The 18,895-nt window shown below is 38.6% G+C and overlaps 1 protein-coding gene across 2 annotated transcripts in view; it reads left to right on the forward strand.

The window, feature by feature from the left end:
• Positions 1 to 18,466, forward strand: part of IL1RAPL2 (interleukin 1 receptor accessory protein like 2) — a 1,069,016-nt gene extending 1,050,550 nt beyond the window's left edge. Inside the window, exons 9-11 of one of the 2 annotated variants that reach the window (XM_077285203.1) lie at positions 175 to 318; positions 8,859 to 9,029; positions 17,224 to 18,466. In XM_077285203.1, the coding sequence (XP_077141318.1) occupies positions 175 to 318; positions 8,859 to 9,029; positions 17,224 to 17,918 (1,010 nt within the window). In that variant the 3' untranslated portion in view covers positions 17,919 to 18,466. The remainder of the gene's footprint in view (positions 1 to 174; positions 319 to 8,858; positions 9,030 to 17,223) is intronic. The other variant, XM_077285204.1, reaches the window with a different exon arrangement.
• Positions 18,467 to 18,895: the final 429 nt, after the last annotated feature.

Raw genomic sequence — 18,895 nt, forward strand, 5'->3', positions numbered from 1 at the left:
TGCAACAATTTCAAAGAGCAAAAGTTTTTTTTTTTAATTCAAAAACGTTTCCCTAAAGACATGGTTGCAGCTCATCTACGTTTACAGTGGATATGCTTTAGGAAATTATAGATTTTAAGTATGTTTTATTTCCCAATTTATATGCATATAATTTGTTTCCTTTTTTTCCCCTAGAATTAAAGTACAACATGGAACTTGCTGCAGGTCTTGGTGCTATCCTTATTGTATTCGTTTTACTTGTCACATTCTATAAATGCTATAATCTAGAAATCATGCTCTTCTACAGACAGAATTTTGGAAGTGATGAAGCTGCAGAAGGTATGTGGTTTTTGTCTTTTGATGGTTTATATATAGTGATGAGCGAGTGTACTCGGTATTCGGGTTTCCCGAGCATGCTAGGGTGTTCTCCAAGTATTTTGGGCGTGCTCGGAGATTATGTTTGAGTCCCCGCAGCTGCATGATTTGCGGCTGCTAGACATCCTGAATATATGTGGGGATTTCCTAACAAACAGGCAACCCCTACATGTATTCAGGCTGTCTAGCAGCCGCAAATCATGCAGCTGAGGCGACGAAATCTAAATGTCCGAGCACATCCAAATACTTGGGAAACCCCAGTACCGAGCACACTCGATTATCACTATTTATATACAATGAACAATAGCTAATCCAGTTTAGGCTTTTATCTTGCATCCTGTACACGCAAAGTGACAAGTTGGAACCCAGTTGGCAAAAGTATTTTTCCTGTCTAAACATGGCTCCTGCTATATATTTGTAGCAATGCATGATTTCTCTGAGTATTTTTCGTTGCTATGTGACCAATGACCTACAATAACAATTCTTTTTCTTTGCTATGCGCCCATGACTTACAATAACAATTCTTTGGGTCTGACTTGTTAGATGACCAACTAAATATTGACAAGCAAATTCAAATATTTGAATCTCATTTTATTTTTAATTACTAATCTTTGTTCACATCCTAAAAATGGATATCAAAGCTGTTCTATGCTAAATAGTTTTTTAGGTTTTGGAAACCTTCCCTGTCCAGTGCTTTACTCACCCTCCCCAGGTCCAAGGCTGAGTGCCCAACTTTGATATTGTCTGCAACACTGACATCACATAGAAAGGGCTGCAGCCAATCAACAAGCTCAGCGGCTCATGGTGTCTACTCTGGTAGAGCTTCTGAGCTCAATTATAAGCTGCAGGCCCTGTTAAGATAATTTAATTATGGGCAGTAAGAATTATGAAAACCTAATTGGACTGTGATATTGATAACATAAATCCTATTAACCCATGATTTAGAGAAGGGCATGCACAAAAAAAAAATCAAATAAAGCTCATGTATATAGGAATTGTCAGTTTAATCAAATTTATCAAATTGGCTTTTTAGCTGTGCAATTCAATTTTGCGATGTCCAATTCCCACCCTTCCAAAGCATCAGTTAAAGGAAGTAACTAATTTATAGAACAGATAGTAATAATTATAACACTTGAGGGATTTCTACAGTGTAGGATTGTAGCTAGCCAATGATTTTGGGTTCAGATTGTAGAGCTAAAATAAAATATGACCTTGACAAAATCCACTGTGCAAGAACTCTCAGCAAATGTTTTGCACGGAATTTCAACCTTTGGATAAAGCAGGAATGTTTGCATTCTCTGATGGCAAAAAGACATCTTTACACAACTTTTTATCCAGAAAAAGTTCCATTTTTTAAAGCAACGTTCCAGGTTTTTTTTTTAAATGTTAGCGCTGGAGTGGTGCTACTAATCTAAGTTCACTGACCTTTGTCTTATACTTACCAGCCGCAGTCTTCAGCTCTTCCCAGTGCCGCTCCAGCCCTACCATCTTGGGAACTCAACTTCTGACTGACTGGAAGTCAGAGGTAACGGTTGCAAGTTCTCAGTGTAAGTCTATGAGATCCTCGTTCTGATCTCATAGATTTACACTGAGTTGTGACTTCCAAAATGCCCAGCGAACACTGGAGCGATCCGAAAAAACTGCTGGAAGACCGGCGGCGTGGTGCCAATAAAAGATGAAGACAGCAGCTGGTAAGTAGAATACTAGGGGCTGTGAATTTAGCTTAGGGGCACCACTCCAGTGCTGCAGTGGTGCTTTAAAATCATTGCCTACCAAGGAAAAGATATTCCAACGAGAGAAATTGCTATAAAACAGGGAAGGAGTAGCCATGTCTTTGCTCCCCCATATCTACAAAGTTCAGTAGTCAGTAGGGGGTAATAATAATCAAAGAAAAAGTAAGTTCAAGATGAATAATCATAATATAATTATGCCTCATTCATATTACTATGTATCTGGTAATACTGGAGCATCAGAACTCCGACTCCCTCGCCATATCTCGGTTACACTATACTTTGTTTGTGTCAACATTATAAAAAACAGAGTTGAGGAACCATTTATTAAGATCTAATTTCTTTGAGCTGCACATGCTGTGCCAGTTACAGATACTGCAGATGTTGATAAAACCAATGTAGCAATTATTCATCCCTGAAAATGATTCTATTTGTCAAAACATTAGTATAGTCACTTGTGGGATATCACTTTATTACCGAAAATGTGACAAGATAAAGTAACCCATGCTAACAGAAGCATTGCATTTATTCTTCTTTTGTTTTTATGTATCATATACCATGACTAAGCGGGAGTTTGGCTCCTCATGTGTGAGACTAGTGGTCACAGCATGCCTGCCAGTAGTACTGAGGTCTGTGAGTCCACAAGCAGAGATACATTTTGTTTATCTTTGCATAAAACTAAAGTACATAAAAAGTTTCTTCCTAAGTTTCCTTGGGAGGAAAGAATGATGACAACAAAGGAAGTGCTTTAAAGTTGCCATCATCTTAAAGGGAATCTGTTACCAGGTTTTTGCTATGTAGTCTGGGAGCAGCACAATGTAAGTCTGGAGATTCTGATTCCAGTGATGTGTCACTTACTGGGCTGCTTGGTGCAGGTTTGATAGAATCCCTGTTATATCTGTTATAACAGTGGTCAGTTTGCTGATCTGTGTACAACCCTGCCCACACCACTGATTGGTAGCTTCCAGTGTACACTGTCCACAAGCTTCCAATCACTTGTGAGGGCGGGGTTATATAGATTAGCTGGACTGCTGTGAATGTGAGCCCTAGTCCGGCAGTGATTATCTCCTGCTGATAAAACACTGATGATATTGAAACTACAACACATAGTTGACTAACTAACACATCCCTGCAATCAAGCTTTCTTACCATATATTATGCTGCAAAAACCTGCTGACAAATTCCCTTTAACACGTCTGAGGGGGTTTTGTCCATAGTATGTCTTTTTAGATAAAAACTCTGCACAAGAAAAGCAGAAACATCCCATGGCAATTTTAGGGAATGTTTCCCTATTGTCTCTGTCAAGATCTAATCCTAGTTTTCATCAAAACAACCCTACTAGAGCGCAAAACTCTGAAATGTGAAGTGAATAGGAGCACAGATTCAGTATGTAAGGTATTGGAGTCGATAAGCCAAACTTATGGCTCCAACTCCATGACTCTGACTCCACAGCCCTGCCTCAGTCACTACTGAGCATGTACACAAGTGCCACACAGATTCATCTCAACTAAAAGCCGAGATCCTTAGATCAGGAACAGACATTTATAGGACATTTCATAACTTTCCCTAATTATTATGGAAACAATTCCAGCACATCCTGCATTGCACTATTGAACCCACCCAATTTATTATATAGTTTAGAAGTCTGAATCGGTCCATTTCATAACGACTCCACCAAAAAGGACACCGAATCCGACACCATGACTCCAACTCCACAGCCCCAATAAATAAGATTACCTCTAGCCAAGTGGTGAAACCAATGATAATTTACTTTAAGGTCTCTGCATATCATCACAAATGCAGCTATGCTGTTTTTTTTTCCATTTTTTTGCATCCTGTTAAAAGGGACTTTGGGGGTTTTTATACCACAAAAAAGGCATATGCAAGTTAAATAGGAGTCTGCATTATTTTTGTGCCATGGTGTAAATTTTACATGATGGAAAAATGTGATGTGAACAAGCCTCAATATACAAAAAGAAATCATCTAGATAATATGTCAAAACTAAAAGCTGGAGGTCCTGTTTGATCCTAGGTGCCACATACGAATATTGCCACAGCCTTGCATTTCAGATTTCACAATGAAAATCCGTGCCAGTTTGTATGATTATACATTTAGAATGTGTCTTTCCAAACCTCATGCATATGTAGTGGAAAAAAATCCATGCAATTTTCAAACATTGTGCATAATCTATTCTTGTGCTGAATTGTTGTGATATTAACTAAAGATTTCACCCTTTGTAATGAATGAATGAAATCCACATAAAATTATAATCTAGGAAATATTTGGAATTACTAGATATTTGTAAGCCCTATGCTAAAAAGTTGGCAAGATTAAATTCTTTACATCTGCAAATAATGACCACAACAAAGAACAGATAGCCCACCATAGCCAAATATGCAATAAATGTCGTAAACTTGCCATTATTGGCAGCCTATGTTTCAGTCTTCTCGATTTTATGGAATTATCTTAGCTAGGATCAGCCTTAAAGGGATTCTCCAAGAATAAGATAAAATGGTGTCCTTGACAATTCAATTTGCAGCCCATTCATGTCAGTACAGGCTGCAGACTGAAGACATACAGCTCCAAGGGTACCGTCACACAGTGCCATTTTCATCGCTACGACGGCACGATTCGTGACGTTGCAGCGTCGTATAAGTATCGCTCCAGCGTCGTATACTGCGGTCACACGTTGCAATACACGGCGCTGGAGCGATAATTTCATGACGTATTTGCGATGTAGAAGCCGTTGGTTACTGTGCGCACATCGTATACAACCTGTGTCACACAATGCAATCATGCCGCCACAGCGGGACACTAGACGACGAAAGAAAGTTTCAAACGATCTGCTACGACGTACGATTCTCAGCGGGGATCCGGATCGCAGTAGCGTGTCAGACACAGCGATATCGTAAATGCATCGCTGGAACGTCACGAATCGTGCCGTTGTAGCGATCAAAATTGCACTGTGTGACGGTACCCCAAGACCTGTGTCTCAACTGTCAAGAGCTATATCACACATACCTCAGTCAACAGCTGGGAGCACAGCTGTGATATGTGAAAAAGTATATCTCTTCCTCACTAAGCACTAAGTATATTATCTCCAGTTTCATCCTCTCATCCTCCTCAAGGTTTATTTGTTTTAAAGTTGGGTTTGTCAGTCTCTGAGCAATACTATAAATCTGTCAGACTGACAGAGGAGGATGAAGCTGGAGATCTCCTCACCAAGCGCAACATAGGGTAAAACATATTTGCAGGATGTCCTTCCTGCAGCACCTCACAAGGTAGTCCTTCTCATCCTCTACAGCACCAGAAAACACAGAAGAGGTAAAATAGCCCCTCACACAGTTACCCTCCAGTGTTTTTTCCTGTCCCTAAGAGGACAGAAACATGAGGTGCATAGATGCATAAAACTTACCACTCAGGTCGGGCTCAGGAGCATTGGGGAGTTTGTCTTTTCCTTCCTCCTTTCAAGAGCCCTGTGACTGACAACTCTTGAGGCAGAGGTCCCTCGGCCTGACCAGTCAAGGGGGACGAGGCTCCTGGTTCATTAGCATCTGTGGAGAGATCTTAAAATTGCTATTGAGAAAAGGCGCCTGGAGCAGTTTGCAAAAGAAGAGTGGCCCAAAATTCCAGTTGAGAGGTGTAAGAAGCTAGTTGATGGTCATAGGAAGCGACTGATTGCAGTTATTTTTTCCAAAGGGTGTGCAACAAAATATTAATTTAAGGTTTTCATTAATTTTGTCCTGCCCGTTTTTGGGGTTTTGTTTGAAATTTTGTCAAATTTGCCTTTTTTTCTCTGTTTTTTTTTTGTGTTGCTCCAATATGCACAAAAGAAATAAACATGTGCAAAACAAAACATGTGATTGTAATAATTTTCTGGAACAATTTCAAGAGTACCATCATTTTTGCCAATGACTGTCTCTGCCACCTCCAAGGCCAGGTCTATGAACTTATAGATTGAAGAGTTGGAGAAGCGCTTGAAAACTAAGACACCAAAAGAAGCCGTATTGGAACCTCTTCTACTGCTTAAGATGGCGAAATAGGTTTTATGGCAGTTGTATCAGTTAGATTAGCGGCAAGGAATAATGTTCTTTCAAATTGAGCTCAGCTGACCATCTGGCTTAAAACCTGGTCTGGAGACAACCACTAAAAGAACAAGCTATGTTCACTTCCCTTCTCAGGGCTGCAGGTGCTCGGCCCAGTACTAGATGAGATCTTAGAGAGGGCATCTGATAACAAAAAAGGTTTTCCAGAAGAAAGACCAAAAAGGGCCCTGCCCTGCTTTCTTTGAGATACTATCTCCTAAGCCAGGGTCGCTTCTGGAATCACAATGTGAAATTATTGCACCTGTCAGCTTGGATCCTGAGGACTCATGGTCTCGCAGATTTCTGAGAGAAATTTTTTCTACAATCCAGGCAAGCAGGAAACTGGTAACCTTGGCCATACCACATTACCACATATCCAACCATATGGTAGAATTTCTGCTCTCAATACTGAGAAACTGTCATAAATACCTCCTGTCCAAACATTTCAAAAATGTTAGTCTCTCCACAGTCCGGATCCGATAAGGATCTGAAGCCAAGTACACTAAAGGTCTGAATTTTAGCATTAAGCATCTTTTTCGATAACCCTCTGGGTAATCATCCCTGGGTCGCCAGGTTCTCTAAGGCAGTCCACATACTTATGCCCACAATAAGGAAGTCTGCACCCCCTTGAGACATAAATTTAGTTTTGAATGATATTTGCAAAGCCCCTTATCAGCCTTGGGAGGAAATAAGAATTAAAATGCCTTCCCTAAAGACCACCTTCTTGGTAGCCATCACTTTACCTAGAAGAATATAGGAGATTGAAGCTTTAGCTGTAAGAGATCCATACATCCAGGTGCTAGAGGACCGCATAATACTCAGGTCAGACACAAAGTTTCTCCTGCTGGTGGTGTCCAATTTCAACTTGAATCAAAATTTTATCCTCCCCTCTTTTTTTAAAACATCCTAAGAACCAAAAAACATGTTGATTTTATTTGTTTGACATTAGGCAAGCAGTGCTGCAATATATGAAGGCCACCAAGGAATCGAGACTGGATTCAAACCTTTTCATCCAATTCGGGGGAAGAAACGGAGGCAAGAAGGCTTCAAAATTGACTCTGGCTAGATAGATTAAATCCACAATCTGTCTGGCATACTCCTTGGATGGAAGAACACCTCTGGGAGATGTTAGAGCACATTTGACAAGCAATTTCCACTTCATGGGCGAAACAAGCTGGAGCCTCAATGTACCAAATCTGTAGAGCTGCAATGTCCAGCTTAAATATATTCTGCAGACATTACAAGGTGGACGTTTTGTCTAGTCAGCAGACTGCCTTTGGGAGAAAGGTCCTCCAGGCAGTAGTCACAACCTAGTTATTTAATTTGGCATTCTCTTGGTGTGCTGTCAGGAGGGACGTCCTTGAGAGGAGGAATTAGTTCTACCGGTAATGGTATTTGTATTTCCAGGAGTCCATCATGACAGCACCCTCACATTCCCTCCCTTAAATTCTTTGTACTTATATAAAAGTGAACATCAGTAGAAGAGAATTCAAGAAAATTAGGTTGCATCCAACCTTGTATGGTACTTGGTAAATACACTAGTGTGTGAGAATGAGAGGGGCAATTTAACCTCTCTGGTGTTTTCCTTTTCCTATAGAAGGACTACCTCCTGGTGTGCTATCATAATGGACTATTGGAAATACAATTACTGGTAGGGCTAATTCCTCCTTTCTTCACATAGCACAGCCATGCTCACATCCGCCTATGGGGTATGTCTAACACAGCTCTAGTCAATTGAGAGACAGGTCTTGCGAGCTGTGTCTCGACAATCTGCAGCCCGTTCTGACACTTGACTAGGATGTGCTGCAGTTTCAATTATTTAAAGGACTCCATTTTATCTCATTATTTGAGAACCCCTTTAAGAGGACCTCATCAAATGCTAAATCTCACTGCGCTTAGAGTCCTATAGCTTTAGGTAAAATGCCTCATGATTGTCTAGCAGAGTGTGTAGTTGACAGGTCCACCATGACTGTTCCCCAAGGACACATATAAACTTAGAAGTGATCCTAATTATAATAGCTAATTGGTCTCGTAAATGGGGGCTGAAGTTAATGGCACATGTGGGGGACTTATTGATGTTGGGTATTATGGTTTTGTAAGAAAAAATACAGAGATCGGTGGCAGATACTTTGAGCACAACAGCACAAATGTTGTACAATCAAATAAAATTGGCTGAGTAATAACATCCAAAAACATAAACAATTATACTTTGCAACATGCAACAATCAGTGGGGTGGAAAGGAAGACCCTGCACTTTTCATCACTCAATTTTGCAACTTGCAAAGATGAATGCCTATTCCTTTTTGGAAAAATGCCTCCGTGTTAGCTGACCAAATAAGAGATTTGCGAATTTGCAATATATCAATTTATGCTGAAGATTTTAACACCCTTGAAGGGATTAAATCTTCTGTAAATCCACAGGATTTCTGCAACAAAAACTCAACGATTTGGTGCAGAATCTTCATACACTTAACTACAAGCTGATTTCCAGTGAAGTCAAACTGATAAGTAGACCGAGTTGGATGACTAAAAGGATTGCATGTGTGAATCATTACTCATATGTAATGTCACACATTAATGGAAGTAGAGATGTCTACTATACAAGTACATGAAAAGCAAACAATGCAAGCAAATGTTTGTTTTGAACACTGAATGCTAATTTCTTTTATCTCTTGATTTCTTCCAAAGACAACAAGGAATATGATGCTTATCTTTCATATACCAAAGTGGATCCGGATTCATTAGATCATGAAAGTAAGGAGGAGGAACAGTTCGCACTAGAAATTCTTCCAGACATACTAGAGAAACATTATGGATACAAGCTTTTCGTTCCAGACAGGGACATGATCCCCAGCGGGAGTAAGTCTGTTTCAAATTTCTTTGCTTAGCTTTACATAGGGGTTTGTGGCTTTAAAATTAAAAAAAACAATATATACTATATGCCTGTCTGTATATGACATCTGTATGGCCAATCATTTAGAAATCCTCTTTCAGGATAAAAAATCTGAGGTATTTAAACACCATGGGCCTTGTGTTATAACCAGAGATTAAGGAATCTTTTAAACTTCATATTCACTAAGATTGACAAATTTTTCTCAAAATTTGGATTAGCAGCAAATTGTTGTGAATGGCCCAGAAACAGAGGTGTATAACACTCTTTTGGTCTCCTAGCACTGTATTCATCCCCTCTCATCCTTAGTCATAGTCATCACACCAAAGAAACAGATGGTAACCCGGTAGTAACAAAAAAAGCCCAGTTAATATCCCAGCATTATGACAGACTTTAAACATTGCTTTTTTTTAAATTAAAAAAGCAATCACAAAATTATTTAATTACCCCTCTTAGACATTTGTGATGAAGCAGACCATTATGTGCTGAACACTGACTTAAACTGATGCAGTCGCTGTCAAAGGTAACATCATGATGCTGTAACTGAGAAGAGTGATGTGCCATGTATTCTATAATGCCTTGCCCTTCCTCCTACTAATACGCTTGTCTGAGGCAAAAAAGTACATTGAGACCTACATTTGGTACTACTACTGCCAGGACAGCCAGTGGTTTTGTTTTTACTAGCGGAACCTTTTGACAATCTTTTTGACCCCAATTAATTCATCCCTTTTCAAAAAGGACAAGATAAGAAAAGCTACGTAGGTACATGTACAGAAAGGAAAATATGGCAAAAGGTGTGGCATGTACTGTTGTCAAATTGGACTTCTAAAACAGGATTGCAAAAGCAGATATGCACAGTTAAATGTCTACATTTTTTCGATCCCCTCCCTTCTTAAAATTTAATTGCAATAAATTCACTCATTCCTAGTTATAACGTAAAGCGCATACCAGCGTCCTTGCTTTTTATTGCAAAACCAATCAGTTGAAATACTGTGATAGGATCCAAGAAATCTATTTTACAAAAGTAGTTTAGATACTTGGGACATTCGGATTGACTTTTAAGAAATGTTATGACCTTAACCCCTTTATGAACTATGACGTATAGGTACGTCATAGGTCATTTCCCCTTCTTTGATGAGGGCACTGACAGCGGCATTTGACAGATGAGCAATTCTGCTACACATAGAAGAGCTGAAGCACTGCCATGTGTAGCACAAGCAATCAGAAGATCACAGCTTTAAGTCTCCTAAGGATACTATTGAAACAAAAAAAAGTGTGAAAAAAGAGTTTTTAAAAATACTAAAGAAATATAAAAGTTTAAATCACCCCTTTTTGCCTCATTCATTCAAAGTAAAAATGAAAACAAATACATATATTTGGTATCATTGCTTTCAGCATCTCCCGATACTGTATCAAAATATATATTTTTTATAGTTTTACTGGAGCCAAAAATTTTTTATAGGGTTATGTCTCCTAAGAGGTGCAGTGCTGGGTTCGAACACTCATTTTGTGTTGAGTGGCTAAGTATTTGTGATAAAAATACTGAAAGAACATAAAATCCCTTTTCAGACATCTTTAGTTTCAAAGAATATCTAATCAAAATCCTTCCATCTCTTCCAAAGATGGCTTGGCATACTCTTCTTGATTTCAAGCATTGGAACAGATGCATCAGTGGCAAATTGTCCCCGTTATTTATAAACCTAAAAGCTTTGTCAAGCATTACCTTACATTGACTCCATTTAGTAAGATGACTTTCTACTGCATTACTACCATTAGTGCCAAGGAACCTTTTAGGGGATCTACTTAAAGAAACCATGTTGACACTTATGGAAAACAAAACTGTCTTTTCTTTTAGGATTGGCTAAAGGATTTTAAAGAGCACCTTTAGTAGTTAGCAGATCAGTGGGAGTTCATGTAATAAGACCCCCTACTGCCCTCCTTTTCCTGATCACTCCAAAAGTCTCTCTGCATAAAAACACTAAACTTCTGCCTTAGTGTGTGCCCTGATTAGAGTACAAGCAGAATCGAATGTCTAAGGCCACATTCACATGTTCAGTATTTGGTCAGTATTTTACCTCCGTATTTTTAAGCTAAAACCAGCAGTGGAACAATCAGAGGAAAAGTATAATGGAAACATATGCACCACTTCTGTATTTATTATCACCCACTCCTGGCTTTTCCTTACAAAGACTGATGGAAAATACTGACCAAATACTGAACATGTGAATGTGGCCTAAGAGTCCATATTTCCTGCTGTAAACAGGCTAATAGAGGCCGAATCATCAAAAGCGTATTCACCAGAAAACTGTTGTAAAACACTTTACAACGTCACTATTTTGTTTTTCTGGCAAATGTTGAAGTCAATTTGAAGCAGCGGAACGGGTAGGTAAAATTAATTAAAAGTAAAATTCATAAAACTCATTAGGAGTGTTGGCATTTCTTAGAGTGGAAACGGTATTCCAGTATGTGACTGGACCAACATTTTTGACTAGGCGTATACCTGTGATAACATGTGCCGAATTCTTTAAGTGGTGTGTGCCACTTAATGAATTCTGTGCATAATACTGCAGCAAGTTCTTCATTAAGATAGTGTGCACAAAGCCAGTCTTAATGAATCTATCCCATGGACTTTCAGTTGAGCCCGTTCACCACGCAATGTGAACACTCAGGCAGAAGCTTAGTGCTTCACCTTGCTGAGCAGCTGTTTGAGAGATCGGTGAGGGAAAGGACATAACATATGTGCAGATACTTTAAGGTCCTATAGGTAAAGGTGAAAACACCATCAACATATAGCTCCCTCTAATATCTACTAGATTCTTGGCTCACTTTTCCTGTTAGACTGATATACAGATGTTAGACTGACAGATCAATAGGATCTGGTAGAGGTCATTAAAGAAGGACATGACGATGATCATTTAGGTCTGCATAGGGATGATGGACCCTGTGAAGACACGAGGGTCAATGGGTACTCTCGTCCGCTGGCCTAGCTGTCTTTAGAAAGACCGCATGGACCAGAGCTCATACCACTGAACGCCTGTACTCCTTCTCCTTCTTATCCTTTCACTGGCTTACCAACATTATAGAACATCTCTGACTTCAGGGCTTCTCAGGCCAACTACTCCAACCAGTGGTACCCTGCTTTTGGTGGGCACCCACAGAGAGAAGGTAGCGGCAAGTTTAGGAAGCTGAGAGAGTCCATTGAGTTATGTGACCAGGTGACCTCATTGTTCCAACTTGGATTCTCTAAATATCTTTGAGTGTTCATTGATGGTCAATGAAGCAGATTTGTATTCCTGCATCTGGGGCCATGGTCTCTGAAGCTGACGTCCTGTATGGTGCCTTGGCTACTGTCATATATAGTCTCTCTGAAGAAGGAGATAGATACCTTTTTAAACCCACAGCTGTCCTTCAATGTTTGCAGAACAACAAACTGCGTGGACAGATACAATGGGCAAATCAAAATATTAACAACCCTTGATTGTTCAATTATCATGTACCTTTTATATCCAAGGATAGCAGAACAATAAGCTGCAAGGAGTAGGACTGATACAATAGATAATTGGCAGACATTAAACAATTTCAATAAAGATCAATTTAATCTACAAGAGTCAACATTCAGGCTCATGTGATCAATAACTCATGTCCTTGGGCCTACCGAAGTACACATCTGGCATAATTAAGAATAAATGATGTGCCGTCATAGACAAAAATACTACTCTCCCACAATGGCCCTGCTTCGGCATGCGTCCATCCTCAGTTCATAGCTGATCATTGGTAGTTTCAATAAATTAATCAAAAAGTAAATCTTTGAGTAATCTAGAAGGCAAAACTCCCTTTAGTTTTTTGCACAGGATAAATAATTGCATTCATATTATTTTGCAACTTCAGTGACTCTTGATATAGTCAAAGACAATGTACATTATTATTTTCTGTGTGATTTTTTTCTTTGTTATACCCAAGAAAAAGATTATCGTTAATAAAGACTGCTTTGCTATAAAAGTAGCTTCCACAATTATCCTTGGCTTCTGCTTCAAAAACCTGAGTCTCCTATTTTTTTTTTAAAAAAGGAAAATCTGTTAATAAATGTCTTTTTACTTGATTTCTGTCTGTGTCTGTCTTGTTACAAACACTTGCGATTTACATCAAGATCGGAAAATTGATGTTTGTGTTGGAGGGTTCACATAGTGCGTTTCTTCTGAACACACTAATTTAAGGTATTTGTGGTGGCTGATCACATCAGCACATGGTAATTTAAAGTCTCTCTAAGGCTTGATTGGACGGTCCTTTGGAAAGTTAAGTTCATGACTGTGTAATTATATGTTACAGCCACACGAGGGTGTGCTTTATTGTTCCGCTCTTAGAATTATAAGCATTACTTATACCTTTGATACTTGGCACCAAACATGACAGCTTCTTTTAGCTGGCAGCACAGGGAAATATTAAAGTCACAGTATATCATTAGTACCTTCTCCGAAGCCAAACTCATTAAAATAAACACTGCTCTAGTAGAATATATTGCATGTAATTAGCAGAATTATCAAAATGCTACGATTGCAGGATGTGAAGGAGATGCCAGACAAGCTTGCAATTTGCTTAAATGTCTGCATTCATTTTTAAAGCACAAATTACAGTTTCTCAAACCAGCCCACCAGGGGAAGCGAGGCGGTGTAAAGCAAGTTTTTAATATACTAGAACATAGAAGTCTGAGACTACGATCACATGTTGCGTTTTTGATGTGTTTTTTTCGGCAGACAAATTCTGCTCTTTGGGAGTAAAGAAGCAGATTTTGTTGAGTTTTTGCTGCGTTTTTTTGCTCCGTTCTTATTGTTTCATGTGAATGCTGATAAAGTTTAGAGCCCCCCTCCCCCAAAAAAAATAATAATAATAATAATGCAGCTTCCTTAAAGGTTTGGAACCAAAAATGCAACAAAACCTGATGGCAGCGTTTTTTGCTTCATTTTTATAATTATCCATTGCTGTCTATGAGTGAAAAAATGATGCAAGAACACTGAAAAAAGAGACGTGTTGCAGTTTGAAAAATTGTAGCCGTTTTCCAAATCAGTCAGGAAAAAAATAATAATGCGTGTTGATGAGATTTCTAAAATCTCATAGATTTTGCTGGTATTGTAAAATGCAGCTTAAAATTTGCATAGAAAAGTGCATAAAAAAGGCAACGTGTGAACATAGACTTACACACTTGTCTTTACTAGAACCACAAGCTAAAGTACGGAACTTCACTTTATAGGTGGTCTTTGTGACTATATAAGGAGTACATGGAGGGGTAACATGGAGTTTGCATCACCTTGAGTACTTTTCTGGCTGGGCGGAGGATGTGATTTATATGCTCCTTGAATGACCAATGAGAGACTAAAAAACAGCACCTTACCATTCTTCAACCTCTTTGGCGCTGAGGATTTCCTGATCCCCCGCTGGTCTCTGTTTTCAGACTTCAGTTATTGTTGTGATCACTGCAACCTGTGATTGGCTGCAGCTGTCATGCACATGACACATCACTGCTGGAGGCCAGTAAACTGAGACCGACTGGAGACAAGGAAAGCCTTTTTACAGGAGTGGCAAATTAACTGTTGCCTTTTTGATCATTGTTTACAGAGAGACAGCAGAAGACTTAAAGGGGTTCTTACTAAGGACAATCCATTGACAAGCAGATCAAAATGGGACTGATTTAATCACTTGCAATTTTTCAATCACTTTTTTTTGTCACTTTTTTTTATCTTTCTCAAACTTTTTGAGTTCATCAAAATGAACTTTGGGCAAAATAAAACAAAAAAATTACTCTTTATTCAGCAATAGCGCACCTCAGAGGCAAATATGTCAACATAAGGTATTTGCAAAAAGACTTATAAAGACTTATAAGGTTTTAGTTGATGTGCACAATATACAATGTAGTGAAACACCTTTTTAACCCCTTCGCGCCATGGCCATTTTTTGTATTTTCATTATTTTCTCCCATTCTTCCAAAAGCCATAACTTTTTAATATTTTGCCAATATAGCCAAGTGAGGGCTTGTTTTATGCGGGATGAGTTGTACTTTTGAATGACACCATTTATGTTACCATATAGTGTACTGTATAACTGGAAACAAAAAAATGCAATTCCACAATAGGTTTTTGAGTTTTGTATTTACCATATTCACTATATGGTAAAACTGACCTGGCAATATGATTCCACACATCAGTATGACCATGCAGATACCAAACATGTATAGTTTATTTTTTATTTAAGTGGTGAAAAATTCTAAATTGGTATGAAAAATGTTTTTGCGTTTGTCGCCATTTTCCGAGACCCGTAGCATTTTCATTTTTTTTTATCTGGGGCTGGGTGATGGCTTATTTTTTGCTCCCTGACCTGGTGTTTTTGTTGACATAATTTTGGGGCAGATACCATGATTTGATCACCTCTTACTGCATTTTATTGAAATGTTGCAGGGGCCGAAAAACCGTAATTCTGGCGTTTAGATTTTTTATCTTGTTACGCCGTTTACCAATCTAATTAATTTACTTTATGTTTCGATCGAACATTTCTGAACACAGCGATGTCAAATATGAGTATTTTATTTTTAATGCCACCTTGAAATTAAGCGTCATCATGGACATCCCTTTAGAGGATGGGCTAGTTCCTGCTGTAGTGAATATTTTGTGAATTCCAATGGATTCTCAGTAGGGTTTTGTCACTGTGCACTGTTCTTTTCAATGCACAGTGACAGTGAGTATTCTTATCAGCTCTGATGAGAAGTGACAAGCTGACAAGAGAGCACACTGTCAGTGCACATTTTAAGAAGAAAATGAGCGAGCAGAGAGCAGCACTGCCCCCACAAGTGACATCACGGATGACATTTAATTTCAGGGTGAGGTCAGTGATTAAAGCCTCTGTCCCAGAAGACTTCATTTGCGTATCCCAGCATGCACTGGGATTCTCAAACAAAGCATCAAACAGGAAGCAGTATAAAAAAATAAAGCAGATAAGTGTTAGAATGGTGGGGACTTTGTAATTAAAGTATGTTAGAAAATAAATCAGACTGTAACATTAAATATATAGAGATTTAGGATTAAAATATTTTTGTTTCGAACGACAATTATAATTATATAATGTAGACATGCTTTTACAGCACAGGGATTGCTGGGATGTAATGGTGTGTGCCTAATTTTTGCGCATCATTGCCTCGTAGAGGCACATTGGTTAAATATAGTTTAGTAGACTTATTTATTAGTTATAAAACATTGAAAATCTTTCATACTATCTAGAGTAGTGTTTCCCAAACTCCCAGTCCTTGTGGCTCTCAACAGATCATGTTTCCAGGATCTCTTTAGTATTGCACAGGTGAGAGAACCTTTGGCAATTTCTGCTGCCTTGATAATTCCATCACCTGTGGTATACCAAGGAAATCCTAAAAACATGATCTGTTGGAGGCTATGAGAACTGGAGTTTGGGAAACATCTGTCCAGTTGAATGTAAGATATTCAATTTTTTACTGCTGGGAAGTATTGGCCAAAGACACCACTATAGTGGGCATTCGTTGATTAGAGGGGCCCAAAATGTCTTTTTGATCCCTGTAGGAAGGACAACACTATTAAAGACTCAAGATTATTTGGGATTCTTCTTTGCATTAGGACCCATGATCTTATTGTACTTGGGTTATGTTTTCCACTGAGTCATTTTATTGGGAAAAAATTAGATATTTTATAATGCAGCTGGGTTGGAAAGGAAGATTGGATTGGATTGATTTACTTTAGGTCAAAAAGCGCTGTATCAAAAAAATACAATAATGAAAGGATCTAACTCTGGTTAAATAGTAATTTTATGTCTGACCACCATCCAGGACATTATTCATTTAGAGCTCATCTGGATGACTTGTGTATGACCCTTAATTACAAGAAAGTGAATACGAGATCACACTATATAAAACATGTATTGTACACAAGGGCTTAAGATGTATTGTTAATGTAACTTATATTAATGTTAATGACCTTCTTTAATGTCTTTACTCCACATGGAGATGCCTGGGGTGAAATCTTGTCCTTACTGATTGAATTAAGGCATAAAAAGTGAACAGATGGTTTTCCTTACAGTCCTAGAAATAGAATACATTTTGTTTTGTAAAGTGTATTTTAGATACAGGTTTCATCCTTTTTTTCTGTTTTACAGCTTACATGGAAGATCTCGCAAGGTGTGTTGAGCAAAGCAGAAGACTAATCATAGTGCTAACCCCAGATTATGTCATCCGAAGGGGTTGGAGCATTTTTGTGCTGGACAACAGACTCCACAATATGCTTACCAGCGGGGAAATCAAAGTCATATTAATAGAATGCAGCAATTTGAGAGGAAAGGTCAATTATCAAGAAGTGGAATCTCTAAAACACGCTATAAAACACCAGTCGTTAATCAAGTGGAATGGTCCACAAAGCAGCAAACTCCATTCAAAATTTTGGAAACGTCTAGTCTACGAAATGCCTGCAAAAAAGAAAGAAGTGCTATCCAGACAGCATGTCATGGACAGTGGAGAGCAGAGTCTTTTTGGAGACCTACAAACTGTACCTTCTATTGCAGTAACGGGAACATCTGGCACACTGCCACCACCAGAAGACATATCTGGCTACCATCATGCAGAACCAATGCAAATGAGACATTTCTGCAGAGCTTATGAATATGAGAAACCGGCCCCAGTTAGGCCAGTAGCATCTTTAGGCAATCACCATACATATTGCAATATACCACTAACCCTTCTCAATGGACAACTGAGCCACAACAGTGCAGCCAAGGACCCACAAGAGTACCATGGGAACAGCGCATTGATACCAATATCATCGCGGGAGCTTGGCATTAGCAGCGATATTTGGTAGTACGTTGGACACAGACTTTTTGATGCTGTACAAGGTCTGTGAAGTGTTATTGAACCTTAAACTCATGCCACAGGGGTGCCAAAGGAAGCTTTCAAGCAATGGCACAATTACTCAGTTTTCTACTGGAGCATTTTGTTTACAATGCCAGGATATTGATATTAACGATCCTGCCTTTTTTAGTTCCAACATAGTTAAAAACATACAAAAATAAAATATGGTGTAAATGTTTTACTGCAATGTCAGGAAAATAAAAAAAAGAAGAAAAGAAACAAAAAAATATTTTAGTTTAGATGTTGCAATCTAATGGACTAACGTTCAGTATGGTATGAAACAAAGGATTATTTCTATATATTTCGAAGGGTGATTTCAATACAATAAAATGTTAACTATAGTAACTTTATTTTAGACTTATAATTATGCAAATGTCATAGCACATGCTGAAAATGTTTCTTTTTTTGTAAAAGAAGGATTGTGTGATCCCGTGGAGGGTTTGTCCACCTCTTGTGAGATTGTCACATGTCCATTAATAAAACTGCACAATAGAGTTGATATGTTGATGAAACCTTTCAATGCTAGAGAGGTAAAGGTTGGGTTATCTCTGGCAGTGAGCAGGCTAATATTGCACACCAAGTCTTTTTGTGTACTGCAAGCACAACATTGTTCTAATTACTTTCTTTTGTAGTGAGCATGCTTCTGTTACTTCTACTAAGGCTTCCATATCCTCCATATACATATGCTCATATAAGCATCCTAATACAGTGGCACATAGACACCACACAACTCACAAAAGGGAAGTTTACCTCACCTTTACCTCCATGTTCTGTTGTGTGATTTCACTTTAAAAAATTAGAGGCATACAGAGTAGCCAAAAAAAATATATGGAAGAAAAGAGAGGCACTCCAAGTGCGTTATCCCAAGAGGAAATACAATATGAGCACATGTGGAAATTGGCTCACCCAACTTTCACTCCGTGACTC

Source organism: Ranitomeya variabilis, chromosome 2 (assembly GCF_051348905.1).
Source record: "Ranitomeya variabilis isolate aRanVar5 chromosome 2, aRanVar5.hap1, whole genome shotgun sequence".
Classification (NCBI taxonomy): Eukaryota; Metazoa; Chordata; class Amphibia; order Anura; family Dendrobatidae; genus Ranitomeya; species Ranitomeya variabilis.